This window comes from Protopterus annectens, chromosome 1.part0 (genome assembly GCF_019279795.1).
Source record: "Protopterus annectens isolate FY-2018-M chromosome 1.part0, PAN1.0, whole genome shotgun sequence".
Classification (NCBI taxonomy): domain Eukaryota; kingdom Metazoa; phylum Chordata; order Ceratodontiformes; family Protopteridae; genus Protopterus; species Protopterus annectens.
In genome coordinates, this window is record NC_056725.1 from 1,541,233,335 (window position 1) to 1,541,260,757 (window position 27,423).

General features: G+C 43.6%; 1 protein-coding gene across 1 annotated transcript in view; it reads left to right on the forward strand.

Annotated features, from left to right (window-relative positions):
* Positions 1 to 27,423, forward strand: part of LOC122798894 (prolyl hydroxylase EGLN3-like) — a 588,939-nt gene that overhangs the window by 229,523 nt on the left and 331,993 nt on the right. The window contains exon 2 of the mRNA XM_044067999.1: positions 484 to 603. Coding sequence (XP_043923934.1) covers positions 484 to 603 — 120 coding nt within the window. The remainder of the gene's footprint in view (positions 1 to 483; positions 604 to 27,423) is intronic.

The following is a 27,423-nucleotide window of genomic DNA, read 5'->3' on the forward strand; positions in this document are numbered from 1 at the left end:
GCTCATTCTTGGGAACTTGAATTTCTGTTGCTGAAGCCTGCCACTGTTACATCTGTGCAGTTTGTTAAAATTTGTAAAGCTGTCTAGTGTGGGATCCTAATTACAAACTCCACGTTTACTATTGCATTTCATCTAATTAGTAAAACCTGACTTTGCAGATAACAAACATGTTATACTGTTTGTTCTATTAAACTGTGTCACAGTTTGATGAATGTGGTACCCTCATTTGCATTTCTGTATTTGGCCTGGGTCCCTATAAGTCTGTCACTTTCACCATGTATGAGTAAGAGTCCTTTTCAGCACAGTGATTTAGGGAATGTTATGAGAACACCTGTGTTTGCAATGTACAAGTAATTTTATACTGGGGTGCTATTGCTACATTTTTTAAATATGTGTTCTAGTAAGCTGCTACTTCATGACTGTATGAGTTCTTGTTTTTTATGTTGGGATTTTAGTAACACAGTTTGCAAAATTTTATTTCAGGCCATGGTTGCATGCTATCCTGGTAATGGAACAGGGTACGTACGTCATGTGGACAACCCAAACCGGGATGGGCGCTGCATTACCTGTATTTATTACTTGAACCGAGACTGGGATGTTAAGGTATGCATTCAAGCGAAATGTTTGTATGTTTCATTTAATGGCAGTAACAAGAGAGATGTGTAACTGTTTTCTATGGAGAATTGTTTTTTTTTTACCTCTCATGTTAACATATGAAACTGTTTATTTGAGACATATATTTTTAGCAAAGTTAGACTCACTAGGCATGTTTACCTATTTGGACATTGCTGAGTCACATAGTGTGAGCAGTTGAGTACTACAGTATAATCTACAGATTGTACACTGGACATTTATAGCTTGGGTTGTACTGCAACAGTGGTCAGCCATGTTTGTAAAAAAAATCAAAACATAAGGTAAAAAGTTTGCAGTGAAAAGCCAAAAAGCTAGAAGCAAATAGAACACCACCAGATAAGTTAAAAAAAAATAAATAAAAAGTTGGCTTTCAAGATCTGTAAGAGGTCATTTGCATATATCCCACCCCTCTTCCAAAGGAAGCTTAGGATATTACACATTGAAGACTTTGGGTTAATTGAGTTTTTTTTGTTTGTTGCATGTATATAAAAGAATTGAAGTTCCATTATGTGTCTGCTACCAGTCTAGCTGTTGCAGAGTCCTTTTTATTGTGTCAACCACAGGAAGGAATAAGCTAGTTGTTTTTTAATGTTTTTTTTTTCATACGCTACTTTGTGTACTGTTTAAGTAAATTAACATCTGATAAGAAGAAACCCATTCTCTTTAAGCAAAGGGACTAATGCCATAAGGATAAGGGCTGTTCAGGTAAAATATTTTTCCCCAGACTGCTAGGAATCCTCCTCCTTTCCATCCTGCATTGCACATGTAGTCTCTCCAGTTGCTGTTTGTTGCACTTTGTGTAAGGTTGCAAAACAGTCCTAGGCTGTCCTTGCTCTTTTTCTGGCATTTTTGTCAGGTGATTCTGATCAGTGTGTGTTTGTATAGCTTTTCCAAAAAGTGAGAGTTGGTATAATGATTGAGGTGTTTTCCTTAAAGACACAAGGTACAGAGTTTGAGTCTTAGATGAGATAATTAGCTTGCTTTAAAATGGAAAAAAAGTATCAGCAGTGTGTATCCGTGCAGCCAAGAAATAACACTAGGAAATTACAAAATTAGGCTCATGTAGTGCCACAGGGAGTCTTTTGGATAAAAAAAAAAGTTCAAGCACCAGTTAAGTCACACGAGCATAACTCCAAAAGAGAAAACACCAGTCTTAGTAAAGTTTTATAGATGACAGTATATTAAATAAAAAAATTGAATCACAGCACAAAATACAACAGTTTTAACTCACACTCTGTTAAATATAGATTATCAATTTATTAAGTTACGCACCTTGCCCATTTTATGTTCAAATTAATTTAACATAGTTCTGAAACTATGGTGTGGTTGTGGACTGTTATCAATGTCTAAACATTAGAGTTCTCTCATGTACCATCATTGAAACTGTTCATTTCTGTCGAAATAACTCTCCTGGGTGGTTTCAAATCTCATGCAGTTCATGGGAAGACCCTTCCTGCACTCTTCTTGCTTCTCTGTGTGTTTGTCTGTATCCACCATTGCTCCTAGTGATGTCATCAATAAGGGGGCGTGTTGGAAAGGCTGATATTTGTAGATGGGTTGGGTGTACACAGCTTTTCAAAGTTGTGATTCATGTGTGTTACTTGCTGTGAAAGTAATGCACTAAGCTTAGTTAAATCTCCTTCATGAAGACTGTTACTGAGTCAAGAACCATACTCTCAGCCTGTCTACAAATATCGGCTGTTGTGACATGCCCCCTATTGATGATGTCACTTGGACCATTGGAGGGCAGAAGAAATGCAGAGAAGCAAGGAGAGTGCAGGAAGGGTTTTCCCATGAACTGCATGATTTTGAAATGGCCCAGGAGAGTTATTTCGACAGAAATGAACAGTTTCAATGATGGTACATGATAGAACTCTGGGCATAAGTAACAGTCCACAACCACACTGTATTCAGGACTATGCTAAATGAATTTGAACATAAAATGGACAAGGTGCGTAACTTACAAATTGATAATCTGTATTTAACAGTTTGTGAGAGTTAAAAAAAATTGTATTTTGCGCTGTGATTCAAGTTTTTATGTACTATACTGATGTCTCTAAAACTTTACCAAGACTGGTGTCTTTTCTTTTGGAGTTATGCTTATGTAATTTAAGAACTGGTCCTTGAACATTTTTTATCCTAAAGACTCCCTGTGGCACTACGTGAGCCTAATTTTGCAGTTTCCTAAATTTAAAATGGCCCATGAGGGCAGCTAGTCTAGTGCTAACCTATGAACGAAAGAACAGTCATTTAGAAGGGCAGGGTTTGGCATAATGTTTAAGGTCTTCACCTTATAGACACAAGGTACAATGTTTGATTTGTACCTTTTAAGTGGCTAGGCTTAAAATGACCCTTCAGTGTCGTTAACCAAGTATTCACGTATGAACCTATATATATGATTGGAAGGTAGTATAAGGGTTAAAGTGTTTGACTCACAAACACAAGGTACAGTGTTTGACTCTCACCTTTAGGAAGGGAATTGGCTAGGCTTAGAATGGCCTGTTAAAAAGTTATCATAGTAGTCAGCTAGGAACATATCTGCTAGCCACTTTTGTTCATAGATATTTAACTTTATGATTCTTGTCAGAAATCTGCTTCTCTCTTTGCCGTGACATTGGGCATAGACCTGCTCCTTGCAAAATGTCAGGTCACCTTCTACAAATTTGCCTGGGATAGGTATTGTCTGCCTGTTGATAGCTACTTGGATTGAGGGTCACAAAACTTTCATGTGTAACTTCTGCTAAGACATTAAACAGGTGACCTGCAATGCAAGGGTTTTTAACTGTCCTTGTCTGCTGAACCATCTAATTCCTATCAACAAAATCTCATCTCAGCTGTTTAAAAGAAATACATGCAGAGGATGTTCTTCGTGTTTTCACTGTTGCAGTCGTCACATTTGGGTTATCTGCTTGCAGTAGCCCTCAGTCAGCTTGATTAACAAAGTCTTGGGTCCTACGTCGGTTGCTGTCTCTTCTTCCATGACGTCAAGTGGTCAGGGGTATAAAACATGCAGCCAACGTCAATACATCGGTCTTTCTTGCTGTACGGTGCCCGAAGCAGAAGCAGTTCGCAAGTGCCAGTCGGCCATCTCCTGAAATTTTCATTTTTGAGTTTCAGAACCGAAGCCTTCAACTAAAAGCCAAGTACCCCATTGGGGAAACGTTTTCTTGCTCTAAACCGATGTCAGTAAAAGTAAATAGTTGCATTTCTTGTGGAAAGCAAATACCTCATAAATATTTTAATTTGTACTGTATTCCTTGCCTAGGCCCCGACCACAAAGTACCTCGCTGTCAGTTTTGTGCCTTATTTAAACCACAAACTATCCGACATCAGTATATTTGCGCTTCTAAATATTTTGGTGCTTGGTACAATTATCCTGATGTGTCTTCGGTAAGCCGTCCCACTACCGACATTCCGAAAAAACACAAAGATAAAGACAGAGACAGGCCGCCTAGGTCCAAAGCTGCAGATGATGCTTCTCCTAAGCCAGTCGGCAGTTTGCCGGTACTCTGTGAGACATTTTCGCAGCCCCTGATACCCACTACTTCAGATTCGCAGGCCTCTACTGAGACCCATTCGGAGTCTGGTATGCAGCGAGATATTCAACTGTGGAAGCTGCGGATGTCTCTACCTTGGATGGGTCCAGAGCCGCTGTGCAGGCACTGGCTTCTGAGGGTGTATTCAGGCCTACTGACTTGCATATTAAACCAACGCCATCTTCTTCTTCAAGGCCTAAAACTCGAACCATGTCTAGAAAACTGACGCCCAGACCGCATGGTCAGGCCTCTATGCCTAAAAAAACAAATGATAAGAATGGCTGAAAATATTAATTACTTTAATCAGGGGAAGCCAACCTTCCCCTCTAAGAGACCTAGGACTGAGTTTGCTTATGATTCTTCTGACCAGGATTCTGAAGTTTCTGTTTCCTCTGATGACCAGGATTTACCCTTCTCTACCTATGGGGATTCTGATGCTGAGGACTCTATTCCCTCTGCTTCCCCCCCAAGAGGATTTCTCTTTTGGTGAAACCTTGCACACTCTCGCAGAGCATTTTCATTGGGAAAGTCGGGATTTCTCTGATTCTAAAAAGAGGCTTAGGGATTTTTTACTCTTGCCCCAGCACAGGCCTTTAGCTGTACCTCCTGTACTGTACATTGTTGATGATGCCGTTTCGGAATCTAGCATGGCCCCTGACTCTCTACCTCCTGCTCCCTGAAAACTTGATAGATATTACAGGGTTCCTGACTCTCACAAGTTCCTTTTCAAAAATCCCACTGCGGATCCTGAAACCATGTCACAGGGACCCAAGGGCATTAAAGCTACTACTGACAAAAATCCTACCTCCTCTGATAGAGACTCCAGGACGCTGGATAGATGGGGTAAGAAGGTATACACTTCTGCAACTTTGGCCATTAGGGCACTGAATTGCCAGTTTCATATGTTGAAGTATCAGCAGCATATTATTGGATTGCTTAAACAGAAAATGATGTTGATTCCTGATTGTGCTGAAAGTAAGGATTTACAGGATTTAATGCATTCTGCTGAACAAGTTGGTAAACACATTGCAATGTGGTTTTGATTCACTGGAGGCATCTTGCAGGGCTGCTGTAACTGGGTCTGTACTTAGAAGGCATGTTTGGCTTAAGGAGCAATCCTTGCCAGATCATGTTAAAGCAAAATTACTGGATGCTCCCTTAAATCAAGACCGCCTGTTTGGCAACAAGGCAGAAAAGGTTCTTAAAAAGATGGAGGAAAAAGCTAAATCTATGCAAACTGTTAACCTCCAAGATTTAGTAGGCATTGGCCTTCTAAGAATTGGTCCTTTCCTGCCTCTTCCAGACTTTCTCAGTCCAAACTCAGATCCAGCAGAGCACCCAGGCTTCAGTCCCAGGGGGACGCACAGGACTAAGCAGTGGGGGGCCTCCACTTCCAAATCTGGGAGTAATAAAAGTCCCTCCTATGGTAAATGGTCACAATGACTTCTCTTTAAAGCTTCCAAGCACTTCTCAACTGACTGCCCCTTTGGGGGGAAAGACTGCACTTCAAGCAAAGAACTGGGGACTCATTACCCAGGACAAATGGGTTTTAAATACAGTGTCCCAAGGATACAGATTTCACTTCCACATGTTACCAACTCCAAGCGGTTGGCTGGATCTACCTTCAAATCAGTGGGCAGAGACCTAAAAGCAAATACTCTCTCTCTTAAGCATAGGAGCTATTCAGTTGGTACCAGAAGAGGAAAAGGGACAAGGTTTCTACTCGAGACTTTTCCTGGTACCCAGAAAAGACCATTCATGGCATCCTATCCTAGACCTGTCTACTCTAAACACCTTTTTGGTGATTCCAAAATTCAAGGTAATGACTCTTTAGTTGCTTCCTATGCTAGGCAAAGATGCCTGGTTGGCAGCACTAGCTTTAAAGGAAGCATACCTGCACATCCCAGTCAGGGAATCTTGCAGAAGATACCTACGCTTCAAAGCAGGCTATACACACACTATCAGTTCTCTGCACTGCCCTTTGGCTTATCTACTGCACCCAGGGTATTCACAAAGTACCTAGCTCCAGTCATTGCATTTTGCAGGCAAAGAAATATTCAGATATATCCATACCTCGATGATTGTCTAATTCAGGCAGGAAACCAGGACATACTTTTGAATCTTCTGGCTTTTGTACAAAGGGTGCTAACTTGTCTGGGGTACATCATAAATGAAAAGAAATCACACCTGGTACCCTGTCAAGGTATTATATTCCTGGGAGCAAGCTTGACTACAGCTTCCCAGATGGCTTTCCTCATGCCAGAGAAACAAATTCACTTGACAGCCTACTTCAAACAAGTGACCACAAAACCTTGCTATCTGCAAGGCAAATACTACAAGCCTTGGGGTTCATGGCCTCCTGCATTCTTCTTATTCCATATGCAAGACACTTCATATGAGGAAACTACAGTGGTATCTAAAAAGCCTATGGTGTCAACATTCTCAGGATCTAGAAGCAGTGATTCCTATCATACCTTGCCTATGCCTAGAGTTCCTTTGGTGGGCAGAGTGCTGCCAGCAAAACAAGGTACTACCATTCACACTACCCCCTGCCTCCCAAACCCTAACAACAGACCCATCTGACCATGCATGGGGGGGCACACCTGGCAGGGAGGTGCATTCAGGGCAAATGGAACCCAAGTCAAATGCACGTGCACATCAATCAAAAAGAAATGTTAGCTGTACAGAATGCTCTGACAGCCTTCAAGGACCACATTCTTCCAGGACAATTAATGGTAAAGACGGGCAACACCACTGTTATGTGGTACATAAAGAAGCAGGAGGGTACACATTCTTAGCCCCCCTGCAGACTAGCCATGGCATTGTGGAACACAGCCTTGAGCTACCAAGTGCATCTACAAGCTCAATTCCTGCCAGGAAATCTAAATACACTGGCAGACGGACTAAGCAGAAACCTCATGGACCCACACAAGTGGAAACTGGAACCACAGATTTTCAACATGTTGACAAGCAAATGGGGGAGTCCTGATATAGACCTCTTTGCCTTCCCCCAGAACTATCAATTGGAAAATAATTTGTACAAGGACTCCTCACAGACAAGCTTGGAAAGTGGATGCTCCTGTCCTTCAGCTGGAAAAACCTATCAGTTTATTCCTTTCCTCCTCTGCTCTCCAAAGTAATACTAAAAATCAAACAAGACAAACCAAGGACGATTTTGTTTGTACCAGGCTGGCCATGCCAACACTGGTACCCCCTCCTGCGCAGTGCATCACTGTTGGCCCCATGGCACCTGCCTCAGACTCCTACCCTGCAGTCTCAGCATGAGAACCAGATTCTGCACCCTCAGCTTCAAACACTGAACCTAGCAGCCTGGCTAATTACCTACGCTGTCCTTTACCATCTCCCAGTAAATCAGTGATGGATATCATTTTAGAGGCAAGGAGGCCTAGTATTAGAAAATCTTATGCTGAAAAATGGAAAAGATTATGTGCCTGGAACCAGTCTCAAGGGATGAGCACAGCAGTGCCCAGTTTACCATACTTAACTGAGATGCTTCACAAGGGCCTGTCTTTTTCCTCAATAAAAATGCACACCTCAGCCATTTCAGCTCATTATAACACAGAACCTCCCCTCTTCTCTCATCCACTGCTCAAGCAGTTCCTCAGAGGGGCCAGAAGTTTAAGACCCCCCAGGAGAGCTCCAACTCCAGCCTTGGACCTTAACTTTGTATTGGAGAAACTCACCCTTCCTCCTTTCGAGCCAGTTGCTCCTACATATTTAAAATTCCTTTATTAAAAAACAGCTTTCCTTTTAGCAATCACTTCAACAAGAAGGGTATCTGAATTACAGGCCCTTATGGCAGTGGAGCCTTTCATCATCTTTCATGCGGACAGGGTGTCCCTTAGGACCAATCCCTCTTTCATACCAAAGGTGGTATCCAGTGTGGCCCTTAATCAGTCCATTCATTTGCCAACCTTCTTTCCTAATCCACAGAACAAAGGGGAACAGATACTGCACTCCTTAGATGTGCACAGACTACTTAGATTCGACTTGGACAGGACTAAACCTCATAGGAAATCTGAACAACTGCTGGTGGCATTTGCTGCAGGGACAGAGGGGGAAGGCTATTTCAAAGCAAACCATCTCCAAATGGGTAGGCCATTGCATTCATTTCTTCTATAAGCACCATGGAAAACCTATCCCACAGGGGATCGGACCCCACTCAATCAGGACTGCCTCTACCTCTACAGCCTTTCTCAGAGGCATACCTACCAGGGACATCCTAGAAGCTGCTACCTGGAGTTCTGTACATACTTTCACTAAGCATTACCATTTGCCAATTTCTCTAAATCCAGAGCTGGCTTTGCCACTGCAGTCTTGCAGGGCCTTATAGCTGGTCCTAATGCTGTCTAAATCCCCCCTCCCATCCTTAGCTTTGGGAATCTACCCAAATGTGATGACTGTAACATTGAAACACGAAGAACATAGTACAATTGTGTACACTTACCATAAATGTAGATGTTCGAGTGTATTCACTGTTGCAGTCCTGGTTACCCTCCCTTCAGCCCCCTGACTTCTTTTGGCTATACCTCTTCTCTCCTTTACAATGCTTAAAAGCTTTTTGGTGTATTTGCTTTTTTGTTGGAGGTATAACCCTGTATATTTATAGATTTAATTGCTTCCCATTAGGGGGGCACCTGACATCTGTGGCAAGATGAACTGATGTAATGACGTCGGCTGCATGTTTTATACCCCTGACGACTTGACGTCACGGAAGAAGGGATAGCAACCGACGTAGGACCCAAGACTTTGTTAATCAGGCCGACTGAGGGTTACTGCAAGCAGATGACCCAAATGTGATGACTGCAACAGTGAATACACTCTAACATCTACATTTATGGTAAGTGTACACAACTGTACTTTCCTTTTATTCTCTTTCTAAAATAGAGGAAAGTTTTGTCCATCTGTCTTCAGGTCTCAGCTTTTCTGTGTTTACTTTACACTATGGCAGGATCTTGTACTGCAAAATACTTATCAAATGAACTGCAGCTAGCTCTGCTGTACTGATGAAAAATGTGACGGTCATGATTTTAGATGGTACAATGTCTGAGGCTCGTAGTTCTCCAGTGCAATCTTTGGTGTCCAGGCTGACACTTTGAAGGTCAGTACACCCTCCTTTTATTCCTACTTTGGACTAAGACATGATGTTCATTGTGTTTCACTGTTGCAGTCATTACTCTTGAGTTATCCTGCTGGCAGGCTACCCGCAGTCTGCCTGAATTCCAAAGTCCTGGTCCGATGTCGGTTGCTGTCACCTCTTCCCAGACGTCAGTGCGCCAGGGGTATAAAAGATGCAGCCGACGCCATTTTCTTCAGTCTTTCTTGCCGTGCAGTGCCCGAAGCAAAAGCAGTTCGCAAGTGCCGGTCGGCCGACTCCTGAGATTTTCAAATCCGAATTTCAGAACCGAAGTCTTCATTAAAGCTAAGTACCACATTGGGGAAACTTTTTTCTTGCTCCAGACCGATGTCAGAAAAAGTTAACAATTGTATCTCTTGTGGGAAGCAAATACCTCATAAGGATTTTCACTCTTACTGTATTTCTTGCCTAGGCCCTGACCATGACATTGCTAGCTGTAGGTTTTGTGCTAGATTTAACCAACGCATTGTTAAGTGTCTGTTCGATTTTGCGTTTCATTACTTTGGCCGAAAGTTTAATTATAGAATGCCGTCAGAACAGCCGACGACTGGAGTTTACAAAAAACGCAAGGACAAGGAAAAGGATAGGCCTCAGTTAGGCCAGTCGCCGGTTCACAGTGAGGTGCTTTCACAGCCCCTGGCTCCCGCTACCTCAGAGCCACAGGCCACTTCCGACTCCCACGTGGAGCCGACTGGGCCTCTGGATACTCAAGGTATTGAACACTCTGAAATCATTCCCTCAGATGGGTCTGGAGCCGCTGAGCAGGCATCTGCTTCTGAGGGTGCCTTCAGATCTACACAATTATATGTTAAACCATCTTCAGCTTCAAAGACTAAAGCAGCTCTAAAGACAAAGAAACAAGTACAGCATTCTCCTACTCAGACTTCCATGCCTAAAAAACAGATGCTTAAAATGGCCGAAGACCTAATTACTTTGATCAGGGGTTCCCATCCCCCTCCTGATAAGAGGCCTAGGCAATAGACAAAATATGATTCTTATGATCAGGTTTCTATTTCTTCTGATTCCTCTTCTGAACAGGATTATTCTATTCCTCTCTGAGGATTCTGATGCTGAAGAATCCATTCCTTCAGCCTCTCCTCCTGAGGATTATTCTTTTGGGGAAACCCTGCATACCATGAGGGAGCATTTCCACTGGGAGAGCCAAGATTACTCAGAATCTAAGAAAAGGCTCAGAGACTTTCTTCTTCTTCCTCAGCACAGACCTCTTGCTATTCCACCTGTTCTAGACATTGTAGATGATGTATTTTCAGAGTCCGGCCTGTCCCCTGACTCTTTACCCCCTGCACCTGCTAAGCCAAACCGATACTACAAGGTCCCAGATTCTCATAAATTCTTATATAAAAACCCCGCTGCTGACCCAGAAACTATATCTCAGGGTCCCAAAGGGGTCAAAGCTTCCACTGCAAAAAACTCTGTCCCCCTCTTATAGGGATTCTAGGGCACTGGACCGATGAGAGAAAAAAAGTTTACACTTCTGCTACCTTGGCTGTAAGGGCTTTAAATTGTCAGTTTCATATGCTTAAATATCAGCAATACTTAATGTCACTGCTTAAACAGAAAATGTTGCCAAATTCTGAAAGTTCAGAGAACAAGAAAATGCAGGATTTATTGCATGCAGCTGAACAAGTGGGAAAGCATACTTTGCAATGTGATTGATTCACTGGAGGCCTCTTGCAGGGCCGCTGTTACAGGTTCTGTTATTAGAAGGCATGCTTGGTTAAAGGAACAGAATCTGCCTGATCATGTTAAAGCAAAATTATTAGATGCTCCATTACAGCATGATACTTTGTTTGGTGCTAAAGCAGAAGAGCTGTTGAAGAAAATGGAGGATAAAGCGAAATCCATGCAGACAGTTAAGGATTTCTTACAGGTACAACCACCCAGATTTAGCAGGAATTGGCCTACAAAAAATTGGTCCTTTCCAGTGTTAGACAGGCCATAAAGAGGTAGATACAGACGTCCCAGAGGCAGATTTCAGCCCCAAGGCTCATACAGGCCTAAACAGTGGGGTGCTCCTACCTCCAAAAGCGGAGAAGACAAATCACAACCTTACAGGAATCCGTCCCAATGACTTTCCTCTGCCAGATCCAAGCACTTTCCTTTTGGCAGCCCCCTTGGGGGGAAAACTAGCACTTTTTTCACCAAATTGGCAAATGATTACCCAAGACAAATGGGTCTTAAACATAGTGTCCCAAGGCTACAGGTTCCATTTTCACACCCTACCAAGAGCAAAAGGTATGCCACACCTGCCACACAATCAATGGGCAGAGGCACAAAAGCAAATTACAGCCCTCATGGACATGAGGGCCATTCAGCAAGTACCACAACAAGAGCAGGGGCAAGGATTTTACTCCAGACTTTTCTTAGTGCCCAGAAAGGACAAAACCTGGAGACCAATACTGGACCTGTCTATACTAAACACGTTTCTGGAGGTTCCAAAATTCAAGATGCTGACTCTACAGCAGCTACTGCCCATGCTGGGCAAGAAGGCATGGCTCGTAACTTTGGACCTAAAAGAGGCATACCTGCATGTTCCAATCAGACAGTCTTGCAGAAGATACCTCAGATTCATAGCTGGCTCAATGCACTACCAATTCTCTGCACTGCCTTTTCGCTTATCTACTGCGCCCAGGGTCTTCACAAAATGCCTGGCACCAGTAATTGCATTTTTCAGACAGAGGAATTCAAATATATCCCTACTTGGACGACTGCCTTATTCAAGCAGAGAACAAAGGCATTCTTCTAAAGCATCTGGCATTTGTAAAAAGATTACTAATTTGCCTAGGGTACACAGTAAACAAAAAGAAATCAAAACTAGTACCCTCTCAAGAGATAATATTCCTGGGTGCAAGCTTAAATACAACTGCCCAGATGGCTTATCTCACGCCAGACAAACAAAGGCAACTGACTTCTTACTTCAAAAAGTTGGCAACAAAGACCCAGTTATCTGCAAGGAAAATCCTGCAGGCCTTGGGCTTCATGGCATCCTGCATTCTACTAATTCCATATGGCGGACTGCATATGAGGAAACTACAATGGTATCTAAAAAGTGTTTGGACTCAGCTTTGCCACAGCCTGGAGACAGTAATTACCCTCATTCCCTGCCTGCAACAGGAGTTTCGATGGTGGGCACAGGCCTGTCACCACAACAAGGGTCTGCCATTCACTTTACCCAGAGCCAGAAAGACACTGACAACGGATGCATCAGATTATGCCTGGGGGGCCAATATGGCAGGAAAATGTATTCAGGGCACATGGCCTGCAAGCCAGATGCATCTTCACATCAATCAAAAAGAGATGCTAGCTGTACAGAATGCCCGGACAGCTTTCAAGGATCTACTTCATCCAGGACAGCTATTGATAAAGACGGACAATACTACGGTCATGTGGTTCATAAACAAGTAGGGAGGCACACATTCCTACCCCCTCTGCAGACAAGCAATGACCTTATGGGACACAGCATTGACTTATCAAGCTCACCTGCAAGCACAATTCCTACCAGGAAAAGCAAATACTCTGGTAGACTAACTAAGCAGAAACCTCATGGATCCCCCACGAGTGGAAACTGGATCCACAAGTCCTCAGCATGATAACAAGGAAATGGGGATGCCCAGACATAGATCTATTCGCCTCCCCTCACAACTGCCAATTACAGAGATTTTGCACAAGGATTTATCACAAACAAGCATAGAGAGTGGACACCCTATCCTTCAGCTGGAAAAAATCTAACAGTGTATGCCTTTCCTCCACTGCCTCTCCTTCCCAGGGTACTCCTAAAGGTCAGACAAGAGAAGCCAAAAATGATGCTGATTGCACCAGACTGGCCACGCCAGCACTGGTACCCAATCCTAAAGAGCTTGTCTCAAGGTCCAGCATGGATATTGCCTCAGACTTCTCACTTGCTGACCCAACAAAACAATCAGATCCTGCACAGCCAACACAGGACCTTAAATCTGGCAGCATGGCGGCTAATGTAGCCATTCAGAACACTCCTCTTTCAAAAGCTGTTATGGATGTTATCTTGGAGGCCCAGTACCAGAAAATGTTATGCAGAAAAATGGGAGAGATTCTGTGCTTGGAACCAGGAACAAGGCGTTGACACGTGTGTACCAAATATCCCTCAGATTTTACAATACCTAACTGAGATGCTGGACAAAGGCCTTTCCTTTTCATCAATTAAGATTCATGCCTCTGCCATTTCAGCCCATTACAATACGGAACCACCTATCTTTTCTCATCCTTTAATAAGGCAGTACCTCGGAGGGGCAAAAAACATCAGGCCTCCAAGGAGAGCACCAATTCCGGCATGGGACCTCAATTATGTCTTGGAGAAACTCACACTGCCTCTTTTTGAGCCAGCCTCAACAGCTGATATAAAATTCTTATCCTGGAAAACAGCTCTGCTCTTGGCAGTAACCTCTGCAAGACGAGTCTCGGAGTTGCAAGCACTCATGGCTGTGGAACCTTTTATCATTTTTCATCCAGACAGGGTTTTTCTGAGGACAAACCCAACATTTATGCCTAAGGTGGTGTCCAGTGTGGCCCTCAACGAAACCATTCACTTGCCTAACTTTTATCCAAACCCACAGAACAAGGGTGAGAAAATTCTGCATTCTTTGGACATACACGCGCAGCTACGCTTCTACTTGGACAGAACTAAAGCTTTCAGAAAGACTGAGCAACTTTTAGTGTCATATGCTGCAGGATCACAAGGAAAGGCCATCTCAAAACAGACTGTTTCTAAATGGATAGCCCATTGCATCCATTTCTGCTATTCTCAGCATGGCAAATCAGTGCCTGAGGGTATTAGGCCTCATTCCACCAGAGCAGCAGTCACTTCAGCAGCCTTCATCAGAGGAGTACCAACCAAAGACATCTTAGAGGCTGCAACTTGGAGTTCTTTGCACACTTTTACAAAGCACTACCACTTACCTCTTCACTCTAAATCCAGAGCAGGCTTTGTCACTGCAGTCCTGCAGGGCCTCATAGCCTCTCCTAATCCTATTTAGCCCAGCCACCCATCCTCAACTTTGGGATTCAACCCAAGAGTAATGACTGCAACAGTGAAACACGACGAACATAGTACAGTTGTGTACCTACCATAAATGTAGATGTTCGAGTGTATTCACTGTTGCATTCCAGGTTACCCTCCCACCGTCCCCCTTTCTTTTGCTGGGGTTTATCTGTACTTCTCTATTGTATACAACCTATGTGGTGTATTTGCTTGTAGATGATGGAAATGTTTCTTTACTGCATGTATGTTTATTGGCATTATACATTTAGCCTACCCTTTTGGGGGCACCTGACATCTGGGGCAAGAAAAACTGAAGAAAATGGCGTCGGTTGCATCTTTTATACCCGTGGCGCACTGACGTCAGGGAAGAGGCGACAGCAACCGACGCCGGACCTGGACTTTGGAATTCAGGCCTACTGCGCGTAGCCTGCCAGCAGGATAACCCAAGAGTAATGACTGCAACAGTGAATACACTCGAACATCTACATTTATGGTAGGTACACAACTGTACTTTATTAGAAGTTGCATTTAGGACACAAAGCTGATCTGTAGTTCCCTTTCCCAGTCTTTTAGTTCTTGACATTGAGAGTAGCATTTTTATCTGTCCCTAGTATTTCTGGTACTATCCAAAAGGCCTCTCAGTAAAAAAAATTTAAAGTATTATTCCACGGTTTTTATGTTTCCAAATGAAACTAAATACTTTGAACCAATACTGGATCTCAGTTGCCTGGTTTGAGTTTGTTTGAAACCATGCTTATCTGAAAATAAGAGTTTTGTATTACAGTTCTTGCATATGTCAAAACAGCCACCAGTCCTAACCCCTCCAGACTAGGTTGATCCATCATGTAATGCTCACTGTTGCCCTTCCCTGCTCAGCTGTTGTAACGCTAACACCTGAGTGACCTATTCAACTCTGGTCATATAGGTCATAGTTAGGACTTTATCCCTCAGTGCTGTAGGGTTGGGAGGTGATTTCTGATTTTTTTAGAATTTTTTTTCCATCTCTTTCCTTTTTTTGGCTTCTGGGACTAGGCACATCCCTTTTGGTGACTCTGCTTTTGCCAACAAACAAATTCCACTCATTTGTAAACTAAGTGTCTAATTTAGGGGGGTTTCAACCGGTGTGCTGCCGCAAGGTTTTTTAAAAATATAGTTAGCCTTTTAAAACTTAAGGATTACTTGGCTCAGTGGCTGTTGCTGCCACCGAAAAATGTCCATCCACCACCCACCAAAAGCCACTTTGCCTCGCTTTTATTTCGAATTAAGTAACCGCAAGAACAAAAATTATTACAGAGGTGAGGTCCTGTGGCACAGATGCTCTGACTAGCCCAAATACATTAGTTCAAAACACGCCTCTACCATCTGCTGCCATCTTAGCTATGCTCGGTGACAATAGGCCCCTATTGGCGAAGGGACTAGCAAAAGGACTAAGAGGGAGGGTTACTGAAAGTGGGGGTGGAACATGGCCGACACTTAGGATCCTAAGTTAGATGCTGAACCTGGGTGTTGAATGAGCTGTTACCTGGTGCCAGTCGCACTGAAGTACTTTCAGGAAGTATTTGTACTTTGCAGATGTCCTTCAAGGATCTGGGTTGTCCTGTCGTCAGGCAGCCCTTCGGTCGGCCGGATTCCAAAGTCTGGGTCCGGCTTCGGCTGGTGTCGCACTTCACCCGACGTCATCGCTGCAGTTTTTCGGGTATAAAGGCATCAGCCGACGCCATTTTCCTCAGTCTTTCTTGCCGCGTGGTGCCCGAAGCAGAAGCTGTTCGCAAGTGCCGGTCGGTCAGATCCAGAGATTACTACTACCGAATACTACTTCGAAGACTTCTAAAAAGCTAAGTACCCCGTTGGGGACTCTTTCTTGCCTCAGCCGATGTCAGAGAAAGTGAATAACTGTTTATCTTGTGGGAAACAAATACCTCATAAAGATTTCCACTCCTACTGTATACATTGTTTAGGCCCAGACCACGACGTAGCAGCTTGTCTAGCCTGTGCTTCTTTTAACCGACGGACGCTTGGACGTCGGTCGGAGTTTGCCGAACAGATTTTCGGCTCTGATTTTGCCTATATTATGCCGTCGGATCCTCCGACAACACAAATTTCCAAAAAACGGAAAGAAAAGGACCGACACTCGCGAACCGCGAGTAAGCAAACCGCGAGTGTCTCTGTTTCGGCCGAAACCGAGCAAGCGGTTCTTTCTTCAGCCGAAACCATGCCTTCTACCGAGGCCTCCTCTAACCTGGTAGAATCGGCTTCTGAAATCCAACCTTCTTTTGCGGTTTCTCAGGAATTATCAGACACAATTCCCCTGGATAATTCAACCCCTGCACGTGGAGCTGCTAGGCCTCCTGCAGCCATGTCTATTAAGGCCTTTGCCAGGGCTAAAGCAGCCAAAGCTTCAAAATCTGTGCCTGCCAAACCCCACTCACACAGGCCCAGCACTAGCTCTCATATGCTTTCTTTGGCTGAGGATCTAATTTCTTTAATTCGTGGATCCCAGCCTCATCCAGACAGGTCCTCTCTCCCACCTCCAGAAAAGAGACCTAGAGCAGAGCCCCCTGAACCAGTATCCACTGATGATTCCTCTGATGACTCAGAACACACAGACCCTCCTGAGGCTTCTTATTCTCCTTACGAAGACTCTGATGCGGAAGAGTCCATTCCTTCAGCCTCTCCACCTGAGGAATTTTCCTTTGGGGAAACCTTGCATGCTATGAGGGAACAATTTCAGTGGCAGGGCCAAGATTTCTCAGACTCCAGAAAAAGGCTTAGAACCTTTCTACATTTGCCACAACATAGGCCTTTAGCTATACCTCCAGTTCTTTCTGTTGTAGATGATGCATTTAATGATGTTTGCACTGCTCCTGATTCATTACCTCCGGCTCCTGCTAAGCCCGATAGGTTCTACAGGGTCCTGGACACTCATCACCATTTATGCAAGGCTCCTTTTGCAGATCCAGAGACTATCTCCCAGGGCCCTAAAGCTGTAGCAGCTACTTCTACTAAGAACCCCCTCCCCTCTGAAAGGGAATCCAGGTCCTTAGAGAGATGGGGTAAAAAAGTTTACACTTCTGCTACCTTTATCAGCTAGGGCTTTGAACTGCCAATTTCATATGATTCAATATCAAGAGTTTATGCTTGACCAGTTAACTAAAAAGCTATCCTCTGAAGAATCTTTAGATAAAAAATATGTTCAGGAAATGGTACATAACATACAGCAGGTTAGTAACCATTCTTTAAAATGTGGCTATGATGCACTGGAGGCTTCCTTTAGATCAGCCATGACTGGCACAGTTATCAGGAGACATGCATGGTTGAAAGAACAGGCATTACCAGACCATGTCAAATCAAAGCTTTTGGATGCACCCATGGACAAGGTCAATTTATTTGGTTCCCCTGCTCAGCAGGTACTAAAAAAGATGGAAGAGAAGGCGAAATCTGTACAAACGGTGAAAGATTTCTTACAGGTTCAACCTCCAAGGTTTAGCAGGAACTGGCCCTCCAAGAATTGGTCCTTTCCGGACTCCTCTAAGACTCAGAGAGGCAGGAATAGGCGTTCTAGAGGCAGAAACCAATCCAGGGGTGCCTACAGGGGACGCCAATGGCAAGGTAACAACCAGCGAGGCACGGACGCAGCCACCACCACTACAACAACTCAATCACAGTGACTTGACAGTGGCACCGCCTACCAGGGAACAACTAGAAGCACCCTTAGGCGGAAAGCTAACTTTATTTTCAAAAAACTGGCATTGCATCACAAGAGAAAAATGGATTTTGCAAACTATAGACCAAGGTTACAGGTTCCATTTCCATACTCTACCAGGGAAGAGAGGAATGCCCAACCTACCCACCTACTCAACGGACAGAAGCTCTAAAGCAAATATCTCAGCTATTAAGAATGAGAGCTGTGGAAAAGGTACCATCTATGGAGCAAGGACAGGGATTTTACTCCAGGCTCTTCCTGGTACCAAGAAAAGAAAACAAATGGAGACCCATTCTAGACCTGTCCGCTTTAAACACATTCCTTATTGTTCCAAAATTCAAAATGCTGACCCTACAGCAGCTTCTTCCCATGATGGGCAAGGAGTCTTGGCTGGTAACTCTAGATCTCAAGGAGGCATACCTGCATGTCCCCATAAGACCAATTTGCAGAAGATACCTCAGATTTCTTGCAGGATCAGAGCATTATCAATTTTCAGCATTGCCCTTTGGCTTATCTACTGCGCCCAGAGTGTTCACGAAATGCCTGGCATCAGTAATTGCTCATTGCAGACTTCAGGGGATCCAAATTTATCCCTACCTGGACGACTGCCTGATACAAGCGGACAACAAAAGCAAGCTAACAGAAGACTTACAAAGAGTCATTTACCTGCTGCAAGCCTTGGGATATACAGTCAATATAAAAAAGTCAAGGCTGATTCCATCCCAAAGAATAACCTTTCTGGGTGCAGAGCTGGACACATCAAAACAAATGGCATTCCTAACTGCAGAAAAGAAAGAGCAACTGCATCTCTACTTCTTGGCATTAACAAAGCAGAACCATCTAACTGCAAGAAAAGTACTGCAAGCTCTAGGCTTCATGGCATCCTGCATAATCATGGTCCCTCATGCCAGACTGCATATGAGAAAGCTACAGTGGTACCTAAAGAATTTGTGGTCCCAACACAAGCACAGCCTAGAAACCAAAATTCCAATAATCCCATGCCTGAAACAAGAGTTCCTATGGTGGGCTCAGGCCTGTCAATCAAACACAGGACTGCCCTTCTGCAACAGCCAACCCAGCCAAACCATCACGACAGATGCCTCAGACCTCGGTTGGGGGACACACATGCTGGGCAAGTGCATACAAGGCTTATGGACTCAGACCAGCTGCGCCTACACATAAATCTAAGGGAAATGCTGGCAGTAAAATTGGCAATCCAGTCATTCAGACCATTTCTCCAAGAAGGTCAGTTGATGATAAGGACAGACAACGCCACAGTTATGTGGTACATCAACAAACAGGGAGGCACCCATTCGTATCCTCTATGCCGGCTGGCACTGGACCTATGGGATGTGGCCCTGAGCTACAACATTCAGTTACAAGCAATTTTTGTACCAGGAAAAGAAAACATTCTAGCAGACATATTAAGCAGAACTTCCACAGATGCCCACGAATGGATGCTTCATCCGGACATCTTCAAAGCCATCACAAGAGAATGGGGATTACCACAAATAGACTTGTTTGCATCACCAGCTAAAGAAATTCTGCATAAGGACGTACCACCCACTTGCTTGGAAGGTGGACTCCCTATCTTTCAGTTGGAAAAACCTGACAGCATACGCATTCCCACCACTTCCTTTGATGCACAAGGTGCTTCTGAAGATCAAAGAGGACCGTCCAAGGATCATTCTGATAGCTCCAGACTGGCCAAGACAACATTGGTACCCATTGCTGAGGAGCATGTCTCGGGAACAAATATGGACACTACCCCTGATCCCATTACTGTTAACACAGAACAACTACAACATCCTGCATCCAAACCTGAAAACTCTGCAGCTAACTGCCTGGAACATTACATAACAGCAATTAACCCAAATTTATCCCAAAGGGTTAAAAACATAATCCTGGAGGCTCGCAGACCTTCAACAAGAAAGAATTATGCAGCAAAATGGAAAAGATATCTCATTTGGAGTACTGCAAAGGGAGAAGATGTGACACTGGTAAACATGGCTAACATCCTGGAGTACTTGGCAGAGCTCTTCCACACAGGCCTGTCCTATTCTTCCATCAAGATACATGCATCAGCTATTTCAGCAGAATACAGCTTGGATCCTCCTGTCTTCTCTCATCCCCTGCTCAGACAGTTTCTGAGAGGAATTAAAAATGTAAAACCTCCCAGGAAACCACCATTGCCAGCATGGGACTTGAACTTTGTGCTAGAAAAATTGACTCTTCCCCCTTTCGAGCCAGCAGCAACAGCAGAATTACAATACTTATCCTGGAAGACTGCTTTCCTGCTGGCAATAACTTCAGCAAGAAGGGTCTCTGAACTACAGGCATTAATGGCAGTGCAACCCTTCCTGATCTTCCATCAAGATAGAGTGTCCATGAGAACAAATCCTACATTTATGCCTAAGGTGGTATCCAGAGTGTCATTAAATCAGGCTATCCACCTGTCTACATTCTTCCCAAACCCACAGAACAGGGGAGAAAGACTCTTGCATACCTTGGATGTACACAGACAATTACGCTACTACCTGGACAGGACTAAGTCCAATAGAAAAACTGACCAGCTTCTAGTAGCATATGCCACAGGAAAGGAAGGAAAAACAATTTCAAAACAGACAATCTCCAAATGGATAGGAAATTGCATTAGATTTTGTTATTCCTACCATGGAAAGAAAACTCCAGAGAACATCAGGCCTCACTCCACAAGGGCTACAGCCACTACCACAGCTTTCTTACGAGGAGTGGCTACCAAGGACATTATAGAGGCTGCTACTTGGACCTCCGTGCATACATTTGCCAAGCATTACAATTTACCTTTATACTCTAGATCCAGAGCAGGTTTTGCCACTGCTGTTTTGCAAGGGATCCCTAGCTACACCATAATCTCTACTCTTTCCTCCTCCCCTTGTTTAGCTATGGTATTCTACCCATTTGTAAGGACTGTAGATGCATCCTTGAAGGACATAGTACAGTTTTGTACCTACCATAAATGTAGATGTCCGATAGGAATGCATCTGCAGTCAGGATTACCCACCCACCTTCCCCTCTGAGGTACTCCTAGGGTATTTGCCATCCTTCAGCTAGCTTGGGGGGGATCTATTATGGTGTATTTGTTTGTAATATATGTACATACATGCTTATTTTATGTGTTTGCTCTCTACTATTTGGAGACATTGGCATTAATCCAAATTTAGCCATCCAAGAGGGCACCTGGCATCTGGGGCAAGAAACACTGAGGAAAATGGCGTCGACTGATGCCTTTATACCCGAAAAACTGCAGCGATGACGTCGGGTGAAGTGCGACACCAGCCGAAGCCGGACCCAGACTTTGGAATCTGGCCGACCGAAGGGCTGCCTGACGACAGGACAACCCATTTGTAAGGACTGCAGATGCATTCCTATCGGACATCTACATTTATGGTAGGTACAAAACTGTACTGTTTAGGCAATGTGGCTCGTAAATTTTAGGTAGCTCAAGGACTGCCAAGTAAGCAAAGTACTTGCTGTCCACCTTCTGTCACCAAAAGGTGGAACACTGCCTCACACCCTAGCAACTTCATATAGGAAGGTAACAGCATGGTTAAAATGAGCTACTATTTTGTGTGTGTCTGTGTGTGTCTGTGTGTGTCTGTGTGTGTCTGTGTGTGTCTGTGTGTGTCTGTGTGTGTCTGTGTGTGTCTGTGTGTGTCTGTGTGTGTGTGTGTCTGTGTGTGTGTCTGTGTGTGTGTCTGTGTGTGTGTCTGTGTGTGTGTCTGTGTGTGTCTGTGTGTGTCTGTGTGTGTCTGTGTGTGTCTGTGTGTGTCTGTGTGTGTCTGTGTGTGTGTCTGTCTGTGTGTGTCTGTCTGTGTGTGTCTGTCTGTGTGTGTCTGTCTGTGTGTGTCTGTCTGTGTGTGTGTGTGTGTGTGTAGTTGGTATAATAGTTTTTTGGCCTTTACCTCACAAATACAAAGTACAGGGTTTGATTCTAACTTCTTATTACCTTATACCCAAGACAGTTCCAGTAGTAGTAGGAGCAACAGTTCTAATAAAAAAGAATTTGCAGTCTTATTCAGATATAACGCAGATACAAATAACTACTTATGAATTGCATTTGTTAGTGGGTATCTCATTAAATATTAAATGCAAGTAAAAAAGAGGAAAATATTTTTGGTGTGCCACAAGATTTTTGTAATTAGTTTGTGTGCCATGAGATGAAAAAGGTTAAAAATCTCTTGTCTAATTTGTTTAGGCCCCAAGCAGTATATTAATTTGTGGTTATTATATATAAAGTTATTGATGATAGCGGTGGTGGTGCTGTGGTAGGGTTGTCGCCTCACAGTAAGACGCTGTCCGGTTCGATTCTCAGCTAGAGCGTCTTCTCCGTGGAGACATGCGTGAATGGGCGTACCTTCGTTGAAGGTTGTGCGTCAGGCCTGGCAAACTGGTACGTAAAAATCAACTGCCAATCATTAGTGGACCGGAGTTCCGCTGTGGCGACCCCTAACTGGGAAAAGCCGAAAGACACAAACCCAAACAAATTGATGATAAATGTCAGTGGAAGGCTCTCCAGAATTTTCTCATGTCTCAAGAGACTGATTTGTGTCAAGAGACAGCCTCTATGATACCCTCCTCCTCAAGTAGATCTGTCTCTTCTTCATTTGGGCTTTTCTTCTTTAAACATCATAGGAAATATGGGCACAGGCTTAGAAAAACTCAGTCATCATTTACTTAAGAATCTTGTTTCTGAAATTAAAAGTGCAGCTGCAAAGTCTTTTGCAGAAAGAAAAAAAGTGTACCCACAGAAAATTTGTTGCACATTGTCATTCTGATGTTGGAAATGCTAAGGAGCACTCAATTCCAGAGTTAATTTTTGTCTTTTCACTGTGGGGCATTCATCTTCTGCTGGTGATGGTTTGAATATTAATGTTACGTTACCCCTCTCTCCAGTTCCTTGCCAGTTATGAGGTTTCCAGCACCCCCATCACCATGCTGTAACCTCTTAGCAGTGGGTATTAAATGTCACGGGTGCACACTGTCTAGAAGCCAGATGCTTGCACCTCTGGTTCTAAGATTGCATGTCTTGGCACTCAATTAGTACCCACTATGCAGGTTTTTACATTGGTGTCAGTTCCACCAACAATGTGGTGGGCATTGATTTTGCTAATTGTTCCTTTTTTTCTTGCTTTACGTATGTCTAACAGATGGGAAGTAGTTATCCATTCCATGAACAGCAGCTTACCAACCATCAACTAAATGAACATCAAACATAGTAGCATCTGCTTATCCAGCTGTACTTGTACTAGTGTCAGGTTTACTGAACCCATTGCTAGGTATGCAAGCTTCCTTGCAGTTCCAGTTCAGAATGTATTTAAATGATGAGTGCCAGCCCCCAGAAGTTCTGGTCCCTTAGTTTGCTACTTCTACTTGATGGTTAGGGAAAGATCGGATTTCCTTGGTGGATCCCTCATGTAGGCAGTTTTCCCCTTCTGTGGCCCCATCTCTTCTATTCTCACTTTCTTTTTCAGCATCTCCCCTAAAGCTGTCATTCCAGCAGTCATAGCTTGAAAATGTTCCACCAACAGGCAGACTTCAGTCTCTTCAGAATCTGAGTGGCTCTCTGTAAGTGATCCATTAAATGTCTTTCTAAGGCCAGTCACGGGGAACCTGAGCATAGACCTACCAGCTGCGGATGTGGAGGGGGAGATGGAGTAAGAGAATGAAACTCTTTATGTTCTTTGTACTGATCACTGCTGAAGTATCCTAAGCCACGTGGCTTATATCCTGCAAGAATGTAACAACCAGCCAGCTTCCAAAGCTTCAGGACACCTTCCACACCCCCAGACGATTAACTTGAGCTGAGTGGACTAAAAAAAAAAGTTTGGGTTCCAACCCCTTTAGAGCTTAACTGACTCCCATGAGTTTGCATCTCTAAGACTTGCAAAGATGGACAGTCAGCTTGGTGCTGTTCGTTTGCTGGGCCTGTTCCCTGTGGGGGGAAAATTTTCCATTTTTTTATATAGTGTGTGTTTTATCACTTTCTTCATCAAGAAAGTTATTTTACAGCTCAGAGTTTGTTTTAACAGTCTCATGAGACTGTATCATACTTGTAAATGGGAACCCGTTTTTTTCCTGTCAGTTTAAAAGCTATGTAAAGCAACTGAAGAACATTTCTTCTGTAGAGAAATTGTGTTTATTTTATTTTATGGGGGTTGGCACAGTGTTTGAAAGTGCTTTTTACTCTTTTTCTGTGAAAAAAGTGAGTTTTAAAGACTTATTTTTACCGGCATTTGCTGCTTGCCTGCCCTGGGAAAGAGGCACTATTTTTGGCTTGACCATGGAGTAAACTACAGGTCCCATGATCTCGGTCCTTCTTCCAGCCACATAAAGAAAAATGTAAGCAAACAGCGTTTGCCACCCCAGCAGGCTTGCAGTGTGCCTCATCTGCAATTGTGCGACTCTGCTGTGGCCATTTGTTGTACCTTAGATATCTCACCTTTTATTCCGGTTGCCTCTGGTGTAGCAGTTACAGCCACTATGGACACTGGATTAGTCAAGTCCTCTGCGGCTGTTGGGGGTCCCCTCAGTGGTCAAGGGAGAGACACTTTTGTCGGTCCTGGGGCAGGGAACAGGTAAGGCTTCACTGTTGTGTCTGAATGCTGTACCTATTCCAGGGAAAGCTGTTACTGCCATTAGTAACACAGCCCAATTTTCCTGTTATAAAAAAGAGAAAATGTGTCTACTCCTCAAATTTCTTTAGCAGGAGTAATTTATTGAGTCTGGCTTAGTGATTAATTCAGGCTGTTGCTCCTTCTTGTAAAGTAGTTTCTGGTAAAAGAACTGGATACCTCTTTTCCTGAAGAGATTCAAGATTCTGAATTTGAACAGGAAGGTGTAGGGACAGACACAGGGTTTTCTACTCCGATTTCTGATTTAGATTCAGAAGAGAGCTCACTTTCTAATTCTCCCTGTGTGTGTGTGTGTGTGTGTGTGTGTGTGTGTGTGTGTGTGTGTGTGTGTGGGGGGGGGTTCTCTTTCTCTGAGATTATTGCTAGAATGTGCCAGTGTTTTAATTGTGAGATCACTGAGGTTTCTCAGTCCCTCAGAAAGTACTGTGAGTTGTTACTGAAGGAATTTCCAGCACTTATACAGTAGGGACACTACCTGATGATTTAAGTTTGGTAGTGACTATTTATCAGAATCCAGTCCAATATGCTTTCTTTGTTGTTAGTTTTGTTAGTTCTGATTGGAGACAAGTAACTGAAGAAATGTCAGCAAAACCAATCTGTGAGTAGCTGACCACTGAGATACTTTCAGTTGATGTTGTTGAGTCTTTCTGCTTTTCCTGGTTAGGGGTCGCCACGGCAGAACTCCGAGCCGCTAATGATTGGTAGTTGATTTTTACGTGCCGAGTTTTTCAGTTGATACAGGTAAGTAATGAGGGTAAGAGACAGTGGTAGTGATAGTACAGGATACCTGAGTGCAAGTATGTAGTAAAGTATTTGAGTGGGGAAAAGAGGGCTGGAAGGAGTCCTAAGACTGGGCAGTAGAAAGTTCCTTAGGCTTCCTTGTTAGTTTAGGGTTAGATCACTATTTCAGTTTCAGTTCAGTTCTAGGGAGAACAGATAGGTGTAGTAGGAGCTAGCCTAATGTAGAGTGCCATCTAGTGGGCAAAAAATATATTACAGCCAAAGACTGGAGAACAGAGATGTAAGGTAAAGGTATGGAAAGGCTTTATAATCAGTTTCAGGGAGATAGTGCAAGGATAGGAAAGAGTATAACTATTAAGGGGTAGAGAGAGGGTATGGCTGCTGGGTATTCTGGCAAGGTAGCGCGCTTGATAGAATGCACAAGTTACAAGGCAAGATACAGCTTTTATCACTGGGTTGGGTTAACGCTTACTTTCTTGCCTCCTTAGTAGCAGGGTTCCTAATCAGGATGGCAAGATAATTTCTATATAGATTAGATGGTTAGAATATTTTGCAGGGGTCCTTTGACTCCTTTCACCAGGTAGTTAGACTCTCAAAACTTTAGTGCAGGATAGTTGAAGTGAACCTAGGAACGGTGGAGAGAAGAGACATAAAGATGGGGTAAGAAAACAGCCGTTTACACAGAAATTAGGGTAGTGAACACAGCATCTTAGTTCAACAGTACACATGTTCATTCAAAGCTAAGAGTTCAGGCAATTGGCAAATGCATGCTACTGTATCCGAGTCAAGGAGGCATTAGTACATTTTAATCTTACAAAAGATAGGGCAGAGTTCAAGTAGATTAATACAGACTAGCTAAGAATGCCTTTTGCAAGTACAGCTATGTTCTACTAGGCAGAAGATGTAAACAGTGAGCTCTGAGGCTATTTGTAACATAAGGTTCATGTGGTAGCAACCCTTGAGGTGTTGCATTTGAATGGTTTCCTTGCTAGCGACAACAACAGTACAGGTAGATAAAATAGCTTTACAGGTCAGTTAAATCATTTCCACATTGCATAGAAGAAAAATATGCTTATTATGTTAAACGAGTCAAATGTTGATATAAGAAGCAAACGACAGCAGCATGCATCACCGCTCATGCAATTCCGAGGTACCGCAAGCACTTCACCACTCCAATAGTTGCTTCGCTTGTGTTGAGGATAGCAAACAGGGAGGCTACAGCTTGTTGCTTCCAAACACGGATCTAGGCTAGCATCACCGCTAGGAAATTGAGGGCTCTGAGGCTATGTTCAAATGCCACACTGCCACAGGCAATGTAAATGAAGCAGTGCTACTCTAGTCCTAACGATGCCCCGATTATGCTATAGCAAGAGTTCAGTACAATGGGCTCAGTTCCTGTTATTATGGGGAGATTACAAAGAGCCGGGAGAACTTTAAGATTAGCATACAAGAGTTCAGTTCGCCTTTGCTCATCACTCTGATCCCAACGAAGGTAATTAGTACCTTGTATTAGTTTTTGGGAGATGATCCTTGGCGTGCAATTAACCTAAGCTTTTGGGCGTTACAGTTCAAAACAACAGGTAGCGCCTAAGGTTAACTCGACTTAAAAAAAAAAATTGAAATTGCTTAGTGGAAGATTGCTAGCGCTTCTCTGACAGCCTGTAGGGAGTTATAGCGAGATAACAAGCTCGCAATAATCTGAGGATATCTAGAGACTGCTATCGCAGCTAAGATGTCTACAGGGTTTGACCCTATTAGCAGGCTGGCTCTGTGCTAGATACGTTCAGTAAAATAAGAGCCGAGACTACTAGTAAATCCCTTTAATTGGAACGAGTACCTTAAGGAGTATCGCAGCTAATCCAAACAGAAGTGGGATAGTTTGCTACAACTCCACGTGGTCCTCTCAGAATACAGCTGAAGCATACTAGACATTTAAGGATCTA